The following is a 21,997-nucleotide window of genomic DNA, read 5'->3' as shown; positions in this document are numbered from 1 at the left end:
CTGGACCCTTTAAAAGGTAACATTCAACATTCTGACTGGTTAAAAGCCACACAAGTTGAATAAATTTAAGAATATTTTTGAATAAATTTAAGAATATTTGAATGCCTATGTGATAGCTACTTATTTATATCAGAATTGTTTGCTTGAACAATATATCTGGGATAGAAATTACTTGTTTTTGTGTATTCTACCATTTCTTGATAACAGGGGTTTATTAAACTACTACACACAAATGTAGATTTAATAATCAGACAAAAAAATAAAAATACACATGTCTATTATGGTTTTGCATTATTTTAACCATAGATATGTACAAACTTAGTGTTTAAACCAGGTTGTGTAACTTTTACATGCTTAGCTGCTTTACCAAATCTGCAAAACAAGCTGGCTTTAAAACACAAACACAGTCACAGAACCCTCACCCCTCCCGTCGGTCATCATCCCTAGGCCACGCCCCCCTGATATGGGAACCCACATTGCAGTGGCAGTTCTACATGGAATTACTCCCCGGGCGAGGCCCCCCTTGAGCGCCCCCTTGAGCGCCCCCACCACCACCACCACACCACCCTGCCTGCCTGCACGAACACACGCATGTTTTCTACAAACAGGCATGTTTTATTAGAATGACTATTGAACATTCATTTTTCTAAGTTGCATATTAGCGTTCTCAAAAAAATCGATACCTAGATATAAATCGATGCTAAAAGTGGTATCTAAATTAGATAGTCCATCCCTGTGATATCGATATTATGGACTATTATACACAGCCTTCTTCAAGTACATCGAAATGCACGACAGCCAGATGCCGTAAAGCAGCCTCCGCCTCCCAGACAAACAGAAGAAGAAGACGCCGCATGGCTACATTGCAATTTCCCACGCGAGTTGTCTCCGATCCAAGTTTTGTCTGCCAAATAAATAAACAAAAACATAAACAGCGAATTTGGGAGGCGCTTCACAGCCCAACTTAATTAGCATACCAAGTCCGACACGTAGTTGTATATTCACGCTTATGTGCTTACAGGAAAACTCCCGTTTATTGCAACCCGGACTTAATTTCTAGCATGCAGTACGTTTGTTTACTCACGCTGACAACTTTGGTGCTACTTGGATTCCCCGGGGTATTTAGATCCATCGGCGAATCGCCATCAGTGTATATCCATATAACGGCTGCGGACGGGCACCCATGGTGCAGCCTCGAAATAAGACTGCACCAAAACATCTTCATGTCGAAAGGTTTTGTTAGGATTCATTAACGTAATTCCCCCTGTTCGTTTGGAGCGAGTCTGGGATTTCTAGGCATGAACAGACTAGCCGCGGCTAATCTAACCGGAGCTTTTAATGACGTCACTGCCGTGCGCCAATCTGTTTTTATTAAGATTACCGGTAGATGTACCTTTGTCCTACTGTGGAGAAATTCGTTATCTCCCTTTATTGACCAACAGAGTTGTTCAAAAGTACAGAACAAAATATATGGTATTACAGCTTATGACAAAAATGCACCTTAAACATAGTTTAAGCAGCAAAACATCACTCTGCAAATAGTGTATATAAAGTGAGACAATTCATGATTTAAAGTGTTAACTTTCACCAGTTTTTGTATGCACGTTTTAAAAAATGCTGATACTTGAAAGGTTTAAGCACTTTACACACTTAATTCTTAACATCTAATTTTTGCAATATAAATTGAGGAATGTTATTACTATTACAATAAATTGGTGTTTTTAAATAGTATCGAAATCGAGTATCGAGTTTTTTTCCCAGTATCGAATCGAGTTTGAAATTTTAGTATCGTGACAACCCTATTGCACATATTTACATTAATTACTATGAAGTTGTCCGAATGTAAAGCAATATACATTACATACTGTATCAAAATATATAGAATCAAATATACAAAAACAAACATTAACTAAATATTAAGAATATATGAACATAATGTATAATAAATATTCTAAATAGCAAAAATATTTCACACATAACAAACTAAAGATAATCACTACAGCATTGCACTTAGAACAGAAAACACAAACTAAAATTAAAACCTAACCTTGATGCAAAGTCATCAATAATGTCATCATATGAAATCTGCTCCCCTACTGAGTGATTGATACTAATCAAAGCCAGGTTAGTGAGCCGCCCCTGAAACATAGTTGACCTCAGGTATGACTTGATCAAGTTTTGAAAAGCTCCTCTCAGCTTGAGCCACAGTGACTGGCAGAGCAGTCCAAAAGTTGGGGTAGATCTCCAATAGATCTTTATCATGACCCATAATATTTTAGAATTGCCTCTGAAATTGTAATTTAAACTGACATAAAAAAACTGTAGACTACCAAAAATGCCAACTTTTACAGAACAAATCATGTAAAAATAATCAGTGCAGCCATCTGCAATAAATAAACAGCATAGTTAGTGGTGACTGGGCAGTTTTCTTCTGCTTGTAGAGTTGTTTTATTTATTATTATGTGAACATGATCAACATGTGTTTGTTGTTGTTCAGGCAGGCCACAGGCTGCAGCGAGCATTTAACAAATCCTAGTTTGAATCAGTAAAAAACGAAGGATTTTTTTAACCATTTGAATATTTGTTTCAATATTTCAGCCCTATTAGCTCTGTTAGCAATTAGTTGACCGAATTTAACCGTTAAAATCCCAGTTAACTGGTTCAAAAAATTGAAAACATGCATCATGAGAGCTACATACCTTTATCTTTCTCCTCTTTTTTCTTTTTTTTTTTCCTGAATCGGGCACCTGGTGGTTTTAGCCTTTTTATGTTCATTTCTTCTGTTTGGCTCTTGACTCAATAAGTTTCCTTTAGTCAGGACTAAACAATTTGACCTTGATGGGGGGTGACCACAAAATCGTTTTGTTTGTCCTTTTTTTATTCGGCCATTTCACACAATTCAGAAAAACCTGAAAGAATGATAGGCCTGTGTTTATGATATTATGAATGAAATGTGCATTAAATGGAAGAACATCAAGATGTGATTGACTTTAGCCATGTTAATACAGTTGATTCAGCCCCTACCCGCTCATTTCATTTGGGAAAGACCCACAGGTGAATTCCCCCACCGCACCCCTCCCCTTCCTCTTCTTCATACACGGTGCACATGAACGTTCTCAGTCAGCAGGAGCGCCTGTAGCTGCAGGGGGTGCCAACTTGCTGTTTCCAATCCAGACACTGTCATATGACAGATAATAGAAAACCTCGGTGCGGCGCAGATTTCTTTTTTTTTTTTTTACTCAGCGCTTGTGCGCCCCTTTTGTGTCATGAAAAAATGCCACCCCGGGCAACTGCCCTGTCTGCCCGTGCCTAAAACCGCTACTGCCACATTGCCACAATAACCAAGAAAGCGCTAAACACCAGTTTTGAACCAGGTTTGAACATTTTTTGTTGTTCGTGATTTCAAATAGTGTTTTTCTTTTTAGGACTCAGGTAGTTTGTCCTGAAGTTGAAGTGGTAGCAGCCGGCTGTTTCTCCTTCTCTGATTTTATTGAGCCGAGAACATCTCACACCAGCGGTGTTCTGTTGCTAAATACACAAGTGTGTAATGAATGGAGGACCAAGGTAAATGCGGAAGTGAAGCAGTTCGGCAAGACCGACAACCGGAATGTCCAATGGCTGGTTTCGGACCGAGCTGTTTTATTGGCAGAGGTTTTTAGACAAACGCAAGAGTACCACTTCATTTATTTATTGATTTATTTTATCTACACAATATATTTATAGCTAATACCATGTTGAAACGTTGTTTAGAAGCATGACAAAAATGGTTGCTTTAAGACCCCCAAATTGTGCTTTTAGCAAATTTCTGAGCACACATGTAACATTCCAGGATGTACTAGGAGTATCTTTGAAAAAATGCCAGATAGATCCATAGCTTGTGTATTGAGTACACTAGCATCAGAAAGCATGAAAGAGCCATAACTAAACTGGCCAATCAACATCCAGCTCATTTAATATTCATGCCCTGGCAGAGAGGGTGGCATAAACCAGTTATTGTAGTCATTTCCATTGTAGGGCTTTATTACGGGGTATTATTTGACCCTTTATCATGGCTCCTGGCCAATATTGAGCCCCAACAATCTGCTACATAGAGACTCAAAGAACTTTAAATAAAAGTTGTTCTATGACAAGAACAGAGATGACCTGCATGGGAAAAAACTGTGGCAACAATTTAGCTCATGTACTTCTGAAATTGTAAAACTCTTGTGACTTTAATCTAATTTAACCACACAATGGAATGGTATATTTAAACGGCAGCAGCATTTCGTGGAAATGAGCAATAAGGTATTCTAAACAAAGTGTGATGTTGTCAGATGTTGATGCTGTTTTCATGATGCAGATAAATAGATGATGTGAATCATAGTTATTGGAAAGCATTTCAGTCCAAGTTCTTGTGAAAACTTACACCAACAGTACGTAAATTAACCTTAAAATTCTCCTGGTGGTTCTTGAGAAGTTTTGTCTACAAAAACATGCAATGCACAAGCAATATTAAAAAGGGGCCCAGAATAAGACCCTGAGGAACCACTCTAGTGTGATGAGCAATTAAAATCATAGCTGCAGAATCTTTAACTCGTTCGGTGAACATCTGTTTAGTTCATTTAACATTACTTAAATATACTTTCTTAAATAGACCGCTTCTAAAGAACAAAATCCAAAAAAACGACCCTGTGCAACAGAACATCTGTAGTTGTGGTGGTAAAGAATTGTTTGATTTACCTTTGTAGAGCCTGTGGTCCTTTATGACGCCTCCTTCTCTTCTGTAGTCTACCAGAAGATGCTGTCAAAGCCTTCAGCTCAAATTTTACCCAAATCAAGCGAGTTGGTCTAGCTGAGACATCCCAAAATCAGTGAGTTGCTGCCTCTACTGTCTGCAGAATTGAATTAAAAAACCGTCAAACCCTCCTTGGGGAATCGTTCAAAGTTTGTTTAGAAATAATTAGTCGGTTTTCAAATAGAGCATCGAAAACCTTGTCAAAAACAAAAACCGAGGATCAGAGACAGTAGCTGTCTCGCGAGCTGGAGGACACACTGAGGGGGTTTTCCTTCCAAATGCGGAGGCTCTGACGGAGACGCATCGCCCAGTTGCGACGCTGGTCAACTAAACTGAGATCAGCGGAGAGGAGAGAACAGGCTGTGCGAGAGAGGAGGAGGGGGAGGAGGAGACCCTGCCTCCTGATGTGAACCTGGGAGCTGAGGTGAGGTTTACTTTGCCTCATAATTTCTGTAGTTCTACGTTTTTTTTTACCACAAACTCACATAATCAAAACGTTTCTCAGCGATGCTTGGGAAAGCAAAAGACACAAAGTTGAATCCAAATATTAGACGTTTCACCTCTAAAATAAAGAATATTTTATAAAACTATTTTCACGCTTTTATCCTGGATTTAGTCCGAAGTTGCGTTGTCTCCCTCTAGCGGCCATGCGTCAGAACTACAAGCAGCCACTAAATAGGCCCACTCTAAAAATAAGCAACCTTATTATTTTATATAAAGAACGTTTTTAACTTGTGCAATTTAAATGTCACAAATCGTTCTGTTTTTATTCATATGAAATTGATCATTATTGTAAAATGCATCAATATTATTAGGTCATGCTTTCGTTCTTTTTTAAACACAGAAACAGGGGAGAGCGGGCAGTAGAAGGCGACAACGTCCTCTGCTGCCCGCAGATAAACGGAGAAGGAAGTGACGCGCCACCATCAGCGTCAGCCTGAAGAAGCCGGCAGCTGTCGGCGAAACTGTAGCTACAAACAGGTAAACAAAACTGTTTCTGTGTTTAAAAAAGAACGAAAGCATGGATTTACAAAGACACAGCAAGAACACACCTAAGATTATTAGGTCATATTAAGATCATTAGTCTAGTTCATTTCATTCTTTGTGAACATCTGGTCATGACAAATGTGCAGGATCAGATGAGATAATGGTTTATTATGTCATTAGCTAGGAACAATTAGATGAAAGAGTTGAAAAAAGTTATTGATAATACTAAATATTATTTATACACATATAGGCAGCACCACACTTCCCTAAACCAACCCACTCTCACACCAAAGCTCTCAAAGCTGCAGGCGTGTTTGAATAATTTTGTGGCTTTCCTCCTGGAGAGGACAAATAACTCCAAAAATACATTAAATACAATTGAATAACTGAGACTGACACCAGTTCTTCTCTTGAACCTGCAGATAGTCAATCACTTGCATCCTTTTTTTTTTTAAACAGCACCTCCAAAAAATCTAATAAGAAGAAAATAGTCTTTATTATGCTTTAGCTGTTGGGTCAAATGAGTACCCGAGACATTTCCCTGTGATTCTAACTTCAGTATCTCTGGAAGATCTTCATACAATAATGTTCATATCAGAAATGAATTTGCATTAAATGCATTAAATGAACTATATATTAAATTTTTTTATTTGTCTAAACTAAAGCTTTCTAAAATGATTGGTCTAGAAGTTGTGACTAAAATTGTTTGCCTTGTTACCAAAATAAAGGTCAAAAACAGCAAAAAATTATATAAAGTCTGTTTTTTCTTTACATAAAAGAAACAAAAGTAGTTATAATTCTCTTTAATGTGATTAACATTGTGTTCTGTCAAGGTAATTTAAACTTTGAAAAGATTCAGGTGAAGTTTGAGGCATTCTGCATGTTTCAGGTTAATCTGGGATTTGTTTGCTTACATTTAGGGATTCGGTTTGACAGTTTGCTGATTAAAAATCACTTGTTGCTTTGCTTCATGTATTCATGATGCTTGATTTTAGACGTGTTTTGATGGTAGAGCCTCAGTGGGGACGGCTGTGCAACATGTGCAGGAATGAAAGAGAAAACAGTGATTCTCTTCCTCTGAGGGTATTTCTGTGTCAGGTGTGCTTTAGCATCAACATCTAGGTTGAATGTTCTATTTTTGAAATGCATAATTTCATTTGTTGCAGCTGCTCAGTGGGTTTGCACCACCAGCCCCAGATCTCATTTTTATGCTGCAGTGAAAATATTTTAATATCATTTTTACGTAAAAGGAATGTCCACTGTGAGCTGTCAAGAAGTCACAATCAACAAGATTGTGAGTAAAGCCTTAAAAAGATAAAAGTAGTCCGTTTGTTGAGATGCAACCACAGATTTTGTGCGTGAATACGTGACATCACTTTTTTTTCTGACAGATTATCTCACATACATATTTGACTACGGAAGGAAGGAGGATGAATTCTGGTGCGACAGCTGCAGGCAGCTGCATTATTCACCAACTCAAGTCCACACTGTCAGAAGCTTCTCCAACACCTCTGCTGTTCGGTTTGGTTGGTAGGTTACACTCTACATCAGTTACATTTAATATTACTGTTGCTATGGCAATAAAGTAAATCTGCATGTGTGGTTATAATGTATTTATCAGGACCTGAGGTTCTGATGTCACCATGCTGTTGTCAGAAACCACGTTGGTTTTTATGGGTATCTTCCTGTTCTTCTCTGGTAAATGTTGGATTTTTATGGGCGTGATGCTAAATTCATTGTGTTTATTCCTTAAATTAAAACATGTTTCCGCTATTTTTAAAGGGGCTGAGGAGGAAACCACAAAGCACGCCTGTGTCTTTAAGGGTTCATCTGTGAATCTGACCTGTTCTAACTCTGGCAACATGAGCTGGTTCACTATAAACAAAAACAACTCCACCTTTATTCTGAAAGAGCTTCCACAAGACGGAAGGTATGTCTCCTACAATGCAACTCAGAACAGCAACGCCACTCTGACGATCCTAAATGTGACAGAAAGTAATAAAGACTTTTACTGCTGCGGAGAATCCAGTGAAGATCCTAAACTCTGCTGGAGCAGCAAGACCAAGCTACACGTGGCAGGTAGAGCAGCTCATTTCTGCTGCGTGTTTGTGGAGAATGTGCACTAACTGAACATCCTCTCAGATCTGCAGGTGAAGGTGATTCCTGCTGCAGAGGGAGAAAAAGTCACTCTGATATGCAAAACCAGCTGTTCTCCGCCTGAAACGCCTGCACCTTTTGTCTGGTACCAGAACAGGCAGTATGTTTATGACAGCTGGTCTCCCTGGTACCAAGAGCTGGTCAGCAGCGATGACTCTGTCAAATATTCCTGCGCTGCAGAAGGTTATGAGGCTCATAGAGCTCCTGAGGTCTCCGTGGGTGAGTCACATCCCAAAAACCTCCCTCTAACATCTGTCTTTTAAAAGTTGAAGCTTGCTCTGGAGTTCTTGTGTGCAGATTCTGTGACTCGGGATTGTTTCACTGTGACCTACGCCAATGGGAGAATATGCTCTCATGAGCGGAAGTCAGTGGATAAACCCTGCTCCATCACGTATCCCAGAGGTGATGTTTCCACATGAAAACACATCATTCGTGAAAAATGACACTGATGTGGTTCTTCTTTTTATGTTCATTCATCAGAAATACAGGTTTGGAAAAGCCAAGAGGAACATCTGGTCACTTTGACTTGTGGCAACAAGTGCCCCGCTGCTGACCTGCACACCGCCTTTAGGTGGTACTGGAACGGAAAACCTGTCAGTAGCTGTGAGAGTCAGGACCTGACTGTCATCAGCTTCCATTCTCACATGTCCTGTGCCGTAAAAAACCACGAAGATCTACGCTCCAATGAGAAATGTGAGTGTTAATCATTGAGTCTGTGACAAATGCAGCTGAGGACCCCAAAATGTTGTCCTCACCTTTATGAACTCTGTGCAAAAACTATGAGCTCCATTTTAAAAATGTTCAAACCATGGACAGCAGAAGGCTTCAGTGGTCGAGTGTTGAAGTTTTTGTGTGTTTAGCTCAATATTTGTAGGAGATATAATGAGGTAATCACAGGAGTTTGAGAGTGAACAAATTAGAAAATCTGCTCCTTTTTATAATGGAGGCCGATGGCAGCAGAAATGGCATTCATCTCCCTCTGAGGCACATAGCAGATGAACCGTAATATGTACAGCCATAATGAAAACCCTTTGGAAAAGCTGACAACAATTCCTACTTTCCATCCATCCATTCATTTTCTTTCGCTTATCCGGAGTCAGGTTGCGGGGGCAGCAGCCTAAGTCGAGAGAACCTGACTTCCCTCTCCCCAGCCACATGAACCAGCTCCTCTAGGGGAATCCCATGGCGTACCCTGGCCAGGTGAGAGACATAGTCCTGGGTCTCTCTTTAGGCCTCCTCCCGGTTGAACATGCCCAGAAAACTTCACCAGGGAGGCATCCAGGAGGCATCCTAATCAGATGCCCGAGCCACCTCAACTGGCTCCTCTCGATGTGGAGGAGCAGCAGATCTACACTGAGCCCCTCTTGGATGACTCCCAGATACTCTCCCTGAGCAGCCACCTTACTGTGGTGAGGGTTTGAGTGTCCAAATGGTCCTAGGAGCTAAGTTGTCTGAGGCTTTATCCCTCTGGTAGGGTCGCCCATGGCAAACAGGTCCTTGGTGAGGGATCAGACAAAGAGCAGCCAAAAGACTCCTTATGATGAAAAGCATAAATGGAAACCGTGTTCCCTCGCCTGGGCGCGGGTCACCGGGACTCCCCACTGGAGCCAGTCCTGGAGGTGGGGTACGTTGGCGAGCGTCTGGTGGCTGGGATTTCACCCATGGAGCCCAGCCGAGCACAGCTCGAAGACGAAACGTGGGTCCCCCTTCCCATGGTTTCACCACACGTGGGAGAGGCCAAAGGGGTCAGGTGCAGTGTGTGACGGGTGGTAGTTGAGGGCGGGGACCTTGGTGGTCTGATCCTTGGCTACAGAAGCTGGCAATTCCTACTTTTGAGACAAAATTTGTTTCAGTAGCATAAACGCTGTGGGTGACATAAAGTTTTGTTTGCAGAACAGCATTCAAACCGCAGAACTGATCAGTGATCTCAGAAACTAGCAGGGAGTCACTAATTCTCAGTCCATAAGACAGAACCAGATTGTTCTATTTCGTCTAGTCTTAGCCCTTAAGCTAGCTGCTATTGGAAGGATGATCTCAGCATCAGCCAATCATGAAGAGCTTAAATGCATGCCCACCAATGGTGAGCACCCCTGTGGGTATATAAGTGGAGCGACTCCACTGTTCGCCTCCGTTATCTCTTCAAGCCTAGCTTAAGAGCTTCCTTTTAAAGAGCATTTATCCAAGAAGCATTCTACTCACCTACCATGTCCAGGGACGCCAGGACCTGCCCGGCCTGCCAGACGGGCTCCATCTCCAGCGGCGACCTGCATGCCAAGTGTGAGGTCTGTCTCGGTGCTCATCACGCTGGCCTGGCCTTGATCGCCCAGGCCATGTGCCCGTTTTGTGCAGCTCTGCCCGCGGCTGAAAAGATCCGCCGGGTCGAGTACTTCACCCCCGCCGCCGCCGAGGAAATTCTGGTGGCTGACACGTACTCGCTGGACAAGGCCTTACAGTTCTTCAACGTCGGCCAGGAGCCGGCTGGCTTCAACCGACTGGACGATGTCATCGACAGTGAGGAGTACGACGAGGCTGGCTGCCATAGCCCTTCTTCCCTCCTGGACAACACGGAGGTCGACGAGCCTCGCTCAGCGGGTCCTTCTGCTCCAGTGACTTCTCGCTCCTCCCTGCCAGCAGTTAGAGCACTGCTCCAGGAGCTGCCCGCCATCATCTCCGCGGCTGCATTCCGCAAGGGGCTAGCCGTGCCAGAACCGCCTGAAGCAGATGATTTGGCGGGAATTTTCGGGGCAACGCAGACGCGCTGTCCAGACACCATCTGGCCATGCTTCCCCACTGCCATGAGCTGCTGGTCCGCCGCCTTCTCCGAACCTGCTAAGATCAAGGCGCCAATTTCCACATATGCACCCATTACCAAGGTCGAGGGCTTCTCCGACCAAGGCTGGCCTTCCGTTCCTCCACTGGAGCCGGACTTGGCCTCGCTGTTTGGCGCCAAGAACCACCTCGCTGGCCCGCGAGCAGTTCCTGCTTCTAAGCATGACCAGCTGCTGACGCGGCTCACCGACCGCGCACACCAGTGCGCCTTCCAGACCGGCGCTGCAGGAAATAACATCGCCCTTCTTGCCTTTGGCTTTTCCAAAATGGTGGAAGAGCTTGACGCTCCTGACGAGTCAAAAACCATCATTACTAAAACTACTGATGCCATTCTCAATCTGTGCGCTGCTGTACTCACCGGTTCTGCTCGCATTGCTGCCTTGCAGACCCTTATCCAGCGGGCCTTGTGGCTCAAGGCCCTGCCCTCCATTCCTGAACACCTGCACAGGGAGATGCTGGAAGGCCCCATCACCTCTGACGTTCTGTTTGGTCCTCATCTTAGGAGCGTTATCGAGAGGGCTCAGAAGACAGCTGAACTGTCAGCCACGGTGCAAGACCTGGTCCACCCTCGGTCAGCCTCGCACTCCGGCCGTTCCTCCAGATGATGGGACGAACGGCGCGGAAACTTCAGGCGCCCAGCTGCACCACCCGCCCCACGGAGCCGGCCTCCCGCTTCGGCTCCACCTCAGCAGGACCAGAGAGTTGGCGGCCAACGGTTTCGAAAGAGCCAGCAGACACCATCTTGGCAGTCACAGTTGCAGGAACCTTGCCAAAATCAACCACGAAAATGACTCGTTGGGGGGAATGTGTGCTTATGACTGTAATAACTCTGTGAATGAAGTTGGTTTTGAAATAAAACCCAAAAAACGTCACATAGAGAGCACAATCCTACAGTCCTCTGCCGAATCCTCACACATGTTCCCCACACAGCGACACATCTGCATGTTCCCGCAGTCAGTCATATTACACGGCCAGCTGTACGGGTGCGGTCCATTTGCACACCGGCCCCAGCTTCCAGCCAGGCCCAACACATTCCGCTTCCCCCACAACGTTGGGTGGGACGGGATGTCATGACGCTGTCGCGACCACGTGCGGCGACACAGTGCGTGGCTCCATCCGCTGGCACTTTGTCATCCCCGTGCACGGGCCCGGCTCCCACTCGTCCTTTAACTTTGGACTCCACGCTCCGCGGTGCGGATCAGCCTCTTCCAGCTGTTTCACACTCGCCCTTTTGAGCGCAGCCCTCCATGGGTCGCTCCCAGTTCTCTGGTGCGAGCGACGGCGGTAAGGGCGCAAACCCAGTCCTCAAACGTCGTTAACCTGACCTCGAACACGCGTCCGCTGTCGGAACGCGCGCAAGAATGGCGCCGCCTTTGTCTCATGAGCAAATGGATATCGGAGACCATTCATTGCGGTCACACACTCCATTTTCTGTCCGCTCCTCCTCCCTTCAACGGGAACAATCTCAGGCCCTGGAGCTGGAGCTGTGGGAACTTCTGTCCAAGGACGCCATTTCCCAAGTCCCTCGCGGACAAGAGCTCTCAGGCTTCTACTCCCGTAGTACCGAAGAAGTCGGGAGGAATTAGACCAATTCTCGACCTTTCCCTGTTCAACTGCTCCATAGCAGTGATGCGTTTCCGCCTGTTAACCATGAGGCAAGTCCTAGAATACGTGTGCTCTGGGGACTGGTTCACATCAATAGACCTGAAAGACGCATACTTCCACATCCCAGTAATTCCCAAACACCGGAAGTTCCTGCGCTTTTCGTTCAAGGGAGTTCAATACCAGTTCAATCGTCTCCCTTTCGGCTACTCGCTAGCCCCGCGCACCTTCTCCAAATGTCTGGAGACCGCTCTGCAGCCATTGCGCACGGTGGGAATGAGGGTTTTATTTTACCTGGACGATCTGCTCCTATGCGCCCGGTCCAAAGATGAGGCGTCGGAGCAAACCAGGAACTTAATAGAGCATCTGTCAACCCTGGGGTTTTCCATAAACTGGGAAAAGAGCTCTATCCTTCCATCCCAGTCGATTGTGTTTCTCGGGGTGGAGCTGAACGCCTCCCTGATGAGAGCACGTTTGTCTCCGGCAAGAGCGGCAGATCTCACCACGGTGATCTCCCGCGTGCAACCCCGCAAGATCGTGAGAGCCCTGTTAGTCATGAAACTTCTGGGCATGATGGCTGCAGCCCACGCTGTGGTGCCGTTAGGTTTACTGCACACGAGGCGCCTGCAGCGTTGGTTCATCCGCCTCCGGGTACACCCGATATGTCAGAAGAGATGTATGTTGAGGGTTCCCCCTTCAGTGGGCGGGGACTTCGCTCACTGGGAGAATCCCTGCATCCTCTCACACGGGGTCCCCATCTGACGTCCAACGTCATACATATCTGTGTTTACGGATGTGTCACTGTTGGGATGGGGGGGCACGTGCTTGTCCCATACGGTGGCAGATAGCTGGCCCTCCCACACGCACGAGCACATAAATCTGTTGGAGCTTATGACAGTGACGAATGTGATCAGACGCTTCGCTGCCCTTCTCGATGGCCATCATGTCGAAGTTCACACAGACAACCAGGTGGCAGCAGCCTACATAAATCGCCAAGGGGGAGTTCGATCCCTCCCACTATTGTGCGTAGCCACAGATTTCCTGTGTTGGGCACATGTCCACCAGCTGTTCATCAAAGCCACCTACATTCCGGGGGTCCTGAATGTGGCAGCAGACATCCTGTCGAGAGGGGGACCCCGCAACTCCGACTGGTATCTGCATCCCGCACTGATATCACAGATATGGATCAAGTTCGGGGAACCCTCTGTGGATCTGTTTGCGGCTCGCGAAAACGCTCAGTGTCACCTGTGGTTTTCCCTGAGTCCCCGGGACCACCCCCCACTCAGAGCGGACGCCTTCTCCGCCAGTCCCACTGATCCCCCGTCTCCTGGAACGAGTTCGGTCGGAACAGCTCTCGGTAATTCTGGTAGCTCGCAGACGCGTGTCCGCGTCATGGTTTCCAGACCTGCAAGCGCTAGTGTCCGGCTCCCCGTGGAGGCTCCCGTGGAGGGCGGACGCCCTTCTCCAGGCAGATGGGATAATCAAACATCCTCCAGAAATAGGCCAACGGCTGTGGGTCTGGCCGCTGAGTGGTCATGTTTAGAGGCTTCTGGGCTGCCGCATGATGTGGTCGCCATGATTCAGAGTACGCGGGCGCCTTCTACCGAAGCATCTTATGCTGCTAAATGGGCAGCTTTCCAGAAATGGTGCACAGAGAAGAATGTTCAAGCGCTCTCCTGCCAGCTGGCGGATGTCCTATCGTTTCTGCAGATGCTGATGGACAGGGGCCTCGCATTTAGCACTATTAAAACATATGCTGCAGCTATCTCTTCCTGTCACCAGGGTTTTGGAGATAGATCTGTTTTCAATCATTCCCTCACAAAACATTTTCTAAAAGGTGTCAGAAGGAACAGACCTGTGTCCCACCCGCTATTTCCCCAGTGGGGCCTAACGGTGGTTCTGGGCGGCTTGTCTGAAGCCCCATTTGAACCCTTGGACCAGGCCTCACTCAAGTTCCTGTCACTCAAAACTGCCTTGCTGCTGGCACTGGCATCAGTCAAGAGAGTGAGCAACCTAACCGCCCTCTCAGTGGCTCCCGCATGCCTCAGGATCTGGGTAGATGGCGGGTCCGCTGTTTTATGCCCCAACCCAGCCTTTGTGCCCAAAAATATTAATACTTCCTTCAAATCCAGGTCAATTTCATTGGCTGGACTTTTTCCTCCTCCCCATAATTCTGATGAGGAGGCGGCTTCCCAACTTCTCTGCCCGGTGTGCGCGCTCGCACGATATGTGTCACACACTTCAGGGATTCGCCGCTCACAAAGCCTGTTTGTGCACTACAGAGATTCTTCCCTTGGGCAAGCGCTGTCGACCCAGCGTCTTTCACACTGGCTGTGTGACGCCATTTCACTCGCTTACACATCATCAGGGCGGGATCCTCCTGAGACACTCAGGGCTCACTCAGCCAGAGGGATTTCCTCTTCTATGGCGCTCCACAGTGGTGTGTCAATGGAAGACATTTGTCAGGCTGCTTCATGGGCTTCACCCTGTTCCTTTACTCGTTGTTATTTACGAGATATGTCTTCAGGATCCATCACTCGTTCAGTGCTTGGACCTCAGCAGGCTGAGTGAAAGCATTATGGCACCACATCAGCCCTACTTGAATGAATTTCATCCTCTTGTGGATGATATTTTTAGTGGGGGGCCCACTCTTCTCTCTGGCTGCCTCAGCCTTTTAAGCCCGGCTGAGCTGAGCGACCCTCACTAAAAGAAGACATGTTGGGTGTGTCCGTTGGTTGAGCTAACCAGTGTGGCATAAATCCATCCAGCTGCGCATTATTCCAATAGCAGCTAGCTTAAGGGCTAAGACTAGATGAAATAGAACGTTGGTTACGTATTGTAACCCCAGATTCTATGAGTCTAGTCGCAGCCCTTAAGCAAATGGCCCCACTGGTTCTGTAGGACTTAGAGCCATTGGAGGCGAACAGTGGAGTTGCTCCACTTATATACCCACAGGGGTGCCCACCATTGGTGGGCGTACATTTAAGCTCTTCATGATTGGCTGATGCTGAGATCATCCTTCCAATAGCAGCTAGCTTAAGGGCTGCGACTAGGCTCAGAATCTGGGGTTACAATACGTAACCAATGTTTTGCTTTTGTACGTTAGCCGTGAGGTGTGGGGGTGTGTGTGGTTTATTTCACCTCTGTCAATTGTCTGTGGGATGCTGGGGGATGCATGGACTGGTTTGCCTCCGTCTGTTGTTCATGAGAACAGGGAGGGGGGAATCTTTAGCTTAAGATGTTGGAGGTGTGGCGTGAGAGCGTGTGATGAGGATCAGATGTGTGTGTCTCACCCTCAATGCGTGAGAGGTGGAGAGTTGAAGAGTTGGCAGCCCTATTGGCTAAAGAAGGCTAGATGCTAACATTGAGCTAACAATGCTAACGATAAATTAAAAACAAAATACAAATCTCAAACTACTTTAAATATTACAGCAAAATGTATGCATCTACTCATCAACTTTGAGTAACTCATCTTCACTCTCCAATCATTTTTCCTTAAGGACCCCCCTGCCCATATCTACAATGAGACAGAACCCCGGCCCCAACTCCTACACACATTCACACATAAAATGGAATGATTTACAAATTTTATACTGAATTACAGAGTTGTAACTTTTACAGTAAGTTGTCTTATTGGGATATGTTAAATGCAATTTTTACAAATAAAATCTTGCTACCATCACAATGCCAACACAGACAAAATTGCAGGGACACCTTGCAATCTTGTGGGGACCCCAAGCACTTAGAATCTTCTGGTGCTGAACCGTATCTGATAACAGTCATGGAACTCATGGAGCAGGAGTGAGAAAGTCGTCCTCGTCTTCCTCCGCTTATCCGGGTCCAGGTTGCGGGGGCAGCATCCCAACTAGGGAGCTCCAGACCATCCTCTCCCCGGCCATCTCCACCAGCTCCTCCGGCAGGACCCCAAGGCGTTCCCGGACCAGATTGGAGATGTAACCTCTCCAACGAGTCCTGGGTCGACCCAGGGGCCTCCTGCTGGCAGGACATGCCTGAAACACCTCCCCAGGGAGGCGTCCAGGAGGCATCCTGACCAGATGCCCAAACCACCTCAACTGACTCCTTTCGATCTGGAGGAGCAGCGGTTCTACTCCGAATCCCTCCCGAATGTCCGAGCTCCTCACCCTATCTCTAAGGCTGAGCCCGGTCACCCTACAGAGGAAACTCATTTCGGCCGCTTGTATTCGCGATCTCGTTCTTTCGGTCATTACCCAAAGCTCATGAGCATAGGTGAGGATTGGGGCGTAGATCGACCGGTAAATCGAGAGCCTGGCTTTCTGGCTCAGCTCCCTCTTCACCACAACAGATCGGCTCAGCGTCTGCATCACTGCAGACGCTGAACCAATCCGCCTGTCGATCTCCCGATCCCTCCTACCCTCACTCGTGAACAAGACCCCGAGACACTTGAACTCCTCCACTTGAGATAGGACCTCTCTCCCGACCCGGAGTTGGCAAGCCACCCTTTTTCAGTCGAGAACCATGGTCTCAGATTTGGAGGTGCTGATCCTCATCCCAGCCACTTCACACTTGGCCGCGAACCTACCCAGCAAGAGCTGAATGTCAGAGCTGGATGAAGCTAGGAGGACCACATCATCCGCAAAAAGCAGGGACGAGATTCTCCTGCCACCAAACTTGACACACTCCACACCACGGCTGCGTCTAGAAATTCTGTCCATAAAGGTAATGAACAGAACCGGTGTGAAAAAGGGCAGCCCTGGCGGATTCCAACCCTCACCGGAAACAGGCCCGACTTACTACCGGCTATGCGGACCAAACTCACGCTCCTCTGGTAAAGGGACTGAATGACCCTTAACAGAAAGCCACCCACCCCATACTCCTGGAGCGTCCCCCACAGGGTGCCCCTGGGGACACTGTCATAAGCCTTCTCCAAATCAACAAAACACATGTGGATTGGTTGGGCAAACTCCCATGCCCCCTCCATCACCCTTGCGAGGGTATAGAGCTGGTCCACAGTTCCACGGCCAGGACGAAAACCACATTGCTCCTCCTCAATCTGAGATTCAACTATCGATCGGACCCTCCTCTCCAGTACCTTGGAGTAGACCTTTCCAGGGAGGCTGAGGAGTGTGATCCCCCTATAGTTGGAACACACCCTCAGGTCACACTTCTTAAAGATGGGGACCGCCACCCCAGTCTGCCACTCCACAGGAACTGCCCCTGATGACCACGCAATGTTGCAGAGATGTGTCAACCATGACAGCCCTACAACATCCATAGCCTTGAGATACCCAGGACAAATCTCATCCGTCCCCGGGGCTCCGCCGCTGTTTAGTTGTTTGACTACCTCAGCAACTTCTGCCCCTGAGATTGAACAGTCCATCCCCAGGTCTCCCGGCTCTGGTTCCTCCTCGGAATGTGCGTAGGTGGGATCGAGGAGCTCCTCAAAGTATTCCTTCCACTGTCCGACTATAGCCCAGTTGACGTCAGCAGCTCCCCATCCCCAATGTAAACAGTATGAGTGAGTTGCTGTCTTCCTCTCCTGAGGCGCCGGACAGTTTGCCAGAACTCTTTGGAGCCGATAGATAGTCTTTCTCCATGGCCTCACCAAACTCCTCCCACGCCCGAGATTTTGCCTCGGCAACTGACACTGCTGCACCCCGCTTGGCTATCCGGTACCTGTCTGCTTCCTCCGGAGACCCGTAGACCAGCCACGCCCTGTAGGCCTCCTTCTTCAGCCTGATGGCTCCCCGAACCTCTGGTGTCCACCAGCGGGTATGGGGGTTGCCACCACGACTGGCACCGGCCACCTTGCAACCACAGCTAGCAACAGCTGCCTCAACAATCGCAGAATGGAACAAGGCCCACTCGGAGTCAATGTCCCCCACTGCTCTCGGGATGCGGTCAAAGCTCTGACGGAGGTGGGAGTTGAAGACCGTCTTGATAGGTTCTTCTGCCAGGCATTCCCAGCAGACCCTCACTATGCGTTTGGGTCTGCCAGGTCCACGCTGCATCTTCCCCTGCCATCTGATCCAACTCACCACCAGGTGGTGATCAGTTGACCGCTCCTCTCCTCTCTTCACTCGGGTGTCCAAAACATACGGCCGCAGGTCAGATGATACGACTACAAAGTCTATCATCGACCTGCGACCTAGGCTGCCCTGGTACCAAGTGTATCGATGGGCATCCTTATGTTCGAACATGGTGTTCGTTATGGCCAAACTGCGGCTTGCACAGAAGTCCAATAACGAAACACCACTCGAGTTCAGATCAGGCAGGCCGTTCCTCCCAATCACACCCCTCCAGGTCATGCTGTCATTGCCCACGTGAGCATTGAAGTCCCCCAGCAGGACAATGGAGTCCCCTGATGGAGCACTATCTAGCACTCATCCCAGGGACTCAAAAAAGGGTGGGTACTCTGAACTGATATTTGGCCCATAAGCACAAACAACAGTCAGGACCAGTTTCCCGACCCCAAGGCGCAGGGCAGCTACGATCTCATTCCCCGGGGTAAACCCCAACACACAGGCAGAGAGTCTTGGGGCTAACAAAAAGCCTACCACAGCCCTCCGCCTCTCACCCGGAGCAACTCCAGCAAAGGAGAGTGACAACCCCTCTCAAGGACTTGGGTTCCAGAGCCAATGCTATGTGTCAAGGTGAGTCCGACTATATCTAGCCGGTACCGCTCAACCTCTGCCACAAGCTCCAGCTCCTTCCCCGCCAGCGAGGTGACGTTCCATGTCCCAAAAACCAGTTTCGTTGTCCGGGGATCGGATCGCCAATGTTCCCGCCTCGGTCAGCCACCCGATCCACACTGTAAGAAAGTCACCCGTGTATTTTGAAAACGGGCTACAGTACCCAAATTTGATCACAGGATGTCACTCTCACTTCATTATTACATAATGCACCTCTAAATTTTCCTTTTTTTTTTCTTTTAGGCGGCAGCGTAGGCAGCTGCACAACGGTGAATTATAACAGCAGAAGAATCTGTAGGCTGGAAGGCTCTTCAGTCAGCATTCCTGGCTTTTACTCAGACCCAAGCAATTCTAAACTACTTATGTGGTACAAGGTAATAAGAAATGTGGATGAGGCAGGGGCCAGTGCTGTCTTAGCTTATGACCTGGACCATGTGGAGCATATCGACATTGACCATACCACAAACACACTGAAAATTGATGACCTTAAGAAGAACAACTCTGGAGAATACATATTAACCTTCAAAATATGTGACAAATGCAAACTTCCTGATTCCCCTGGAGTGATACTAGAGGTTACAGGTGCGTTCACAAGTCTGAATCACACAGCACCTGCCACAGTCAGTGTAAATTTTCATTTGCATACTTCTAACCATATTTCAGATGTAAAGGTCACCGTGGTTCCCTCAGCAGAGGTGTCAGAAGGTCAAGAGGTCAGGCTGACCTGCACGACTAGCTGCCCTCTGACAGACAGCACGATCTATGTGTGGTACTTTAACAATCAGACTCTGGACCTGCCCAAGAACCAAAACAAGCACATTATTTTCAACCCGGTCAGCAGTCACCATGCAGGATACTACTCATGTGCTGTGACAACTCCCCATTGCGTGAACTCGTCCATAAAGGTTCTCACTGTCAAACGTAAGCAGGATAGGCTGTTAAAGGATGTTTGAGAAAAGGAAATATTGTGTTAAGTGCATTTTTCAGAGCTCAAGTTTGTGACTTAAGAAAGAAACAACATCAAGCAAGTATGTCTTATTTAAAAGTGACACATTTGAACTAAACATCTGGTTTAATCTCCACAGCTGGCGGACAATCAATTACAATACTGAATATATTGAAACTGATCGTCTTATTACTGATCCCTCCAATTGGTTTTAAACTGAACTTGATGATGAGGTAAAAAATATAGAATTTTTCACACTACTTTTGTATTTGGTGTCCTATTTAGACTCAACTATTTTTTTATTTCATTCTATAAAACCCTACAGAAGAAAGACTGAGCAAAGTGGAAATAGAACATCTAAACAGGTGAGTAAAAAATGCAAAATGTAATGTTGCATCTTTCCTGAATGAATATGCGTTTTTGTTTGTTTGTTTGTTTGTTTGTCCTTCAGGTGAATCTGATGCCTGAGACATTCAGACTGAAGGCTAGAAATCCCTCTGCAGAAGCAGAGTCAGATGAGCAACAGGAAGACACCATGTAATTTTTATGCTTGGGTTGGAATTGGTTTCAGCTCATCAAGCGTGATCTAAGTTGTGTCAGGTCTGTTAACAGAGACCACGAGCGCTGCCACAAGCCTCAGTTACTAAGATAAACACTTTTTCAAATAACGATATCTTCTTCCTGCCTTGAGGTTGGATAATGAGTCACCTTATCTGTAGCTGAGAGCTTCCAGCCCATTTTGCTAATAATGTTTTGAAACATTAAAGGTGCTCATGACCAGATATCATGAGATGCAGCTTGCTTTGTAACACATTATTGGAAACTTAAGAGACAAAAATAACATATACCACATCAATTGTTAATATAATATTTTCAAGTTTTTTTCATGTATTTTTGTTATCTGTCTAATTTTAACTGTATAATAAAATAATTAATCCTTTATACTAATGTTTGTAAATCTCAAGCTTCTGTAATCAAAATGATCAATTTGAATAAAGAATTTGATTAATGTCATTTTAATGCTTCCTAACTTCCACTCTACTTAGTACATTCTACATATTTTTATGGAATTACGTAAAATGTATTGTTTTAAAATCCAGTTTATCAGACTGAAACAATTAGATTACTGTGCATCTTTTTGTTTTTAAATTTCTAAAAAAAAAAACAGTCCGAGAAAAATAAATTTACATACTGTTCAATTTGATGTCAAAGATAAACTCAAACAATTTTAAATGAAAAGCTGAAGCGCTTTGTAAGTTTTGTCATTAGCTTTTATATCCATTAAGGTATATTATATTATATTATGTAAATGGCTGCGAGCAGGTGGATTGTCAACGTCACTCATTCAATCGCATATAAGTGGGTGTTAACCCGGATGTGGACGTGGCGTTGGCATTCCACCTGGCTTGGTGTTTTGCAGCAATCAATCAATCAATTTTTATTTCTAAAGCGCTTTTCAAACAAAGTGTGATTCAAAGTGCTTTACAAAATGACCCCAGATTCCCATAACAGATTAAAAACATTTACAAGCATATGCAAGCACACGCACACACAGACTCACACACACACACACAAGTAAAAATTATATTAGGCTGAGTCCAGATGTGCCAAGTATGGTAACGCAAGGATACGCCATCAGAGGAGCCGTCTGCCCCGGCAGCATCAGGTCTTCCACACTAAGTCAGGGCGCTCAGTGGAGGGGGAGCATAGACCCCCACCTATAGAGGGCCCAGGAAGCTACAGTCGACCACCACTCCCGGGGCAGAGGGCCCCCACAGAGGAAACACTGGATTAAAATGAGTAAAAATGTAATAAAAGAGCTAATAAAAATGACTAAAATTAGAAAATAAGTAATAAATAAAATGATATAGACAGTAAAATAATAATTTAATAATAAAACTGTGCTAAAATATAATTATATAGAACATGCAAAGCAAGTAATAAAATATGATCATGTAAAACGAGAAATAAAACTGTAGAAAATATTTAGATAAAAGCTAACCTAAAAAGATGGGTCTTGAGTCTTGACTT

General features: G+C 46.0%; 2 protein-coding genes across 2 annotated transcripts in view; one reads left to right on the top strand and one right to left on the bottom strand.

Moving 5' to 3' along the window:
- The window catches only part of LOC107389719 (zinc finger protein GLIS2), a 54,814-nt gene extending 49,721 nt beyond the window's left edge, over positions 1–5,093 (bottom strand). Inside the window, exon 1 of the mRNA XM_015965991.3 lies at positions 4,720–5,093. The gene's annotated coding sequence lies outside the window, so the exon portion shown is untranslated. The remainder of the gene's footprint in view (positions 1–4,719) is intronic.
- A 1,835-nt stretch (positions 5,094–6,928) lies between these two features.
- On the top strand, positions 6,929–20,980 carry LOC107389728 (B-cell receptor CD22). Its single transcript, XM_015966004.3, has 12 exons — positions 6,929–7,055; positions 7,153–7,291; positions 7,383–7,459; positions 7,544–7,840; positions 7,904–8,137; positions 8,216–8,320; positions 8,399–8,611; positions 19,264–19,602; positions 19,684–19,941; positions 20,106–20,199; positions 20,292–20,331; positions 20,418–20,980. Exons 3-12 carry the CDS (start codon positions 7,405–7,407, stop codon positions 20,505–20,507), a joined length of 1,725 nt encoding a protein of 574 aa, XP_015821490.1. The 5' UTR covers positions 6,929–7,055; positions 7,153–7,291; positions 7,383–7,404; the 3' UTR covers positions 20,508–20,980.
- The last annotated feature ends 1,017 nt before the right edge of the window (positions 20,981–21,997 follow it).

Source organism: Nothobranchius furzeri, chromosome 4, assembly GCF_043380555.1.
Source record: "Nothobranchius furzeri strain GRZ-AD chromosome 4, NfurGRZ-RIMD1, whole genome shotgun sequence".
Taxonomy (NCBI): domain Eukaryota; kingdom Metazoa; phylum Chordata; class Actinopteri; order Cyprinodontiformes; family Nothobranchiidae; genus Nothobranchius; species Nothobranchius furzeri.
This window is presented reverse-complemented; position numbering and strand designations above follow the sequence as displayed.

What these genes read in the sequence shown, in the direction of transcription:
- LOC107389728 (XM_015966004.3), top strand. Translation starts at nt 7,405, where the DNA reads ATGCTGTTGTCAGAAACCACGTTGGTTTTTATGGGTATCTTCCTGTTC. An exon ending in TATCTTCCTGTTCTTCTCTG is followed by an intron (nt 7,460 to 7,543) that starts GTAAATGTTGGA and finishes CTATTTTTAAAG; the next exon opens with GGGCTGAGGAGGAAACCACA. An exon ending in GACCAAGCTACACGTGGCAG is followed by an intron (nt 7,841 to 7,903) that starts GTAGAGCAGCTC and finishes ACATCCTCTCAG; the next exon opens with ATCTGCAGGTGAAGGTGATT.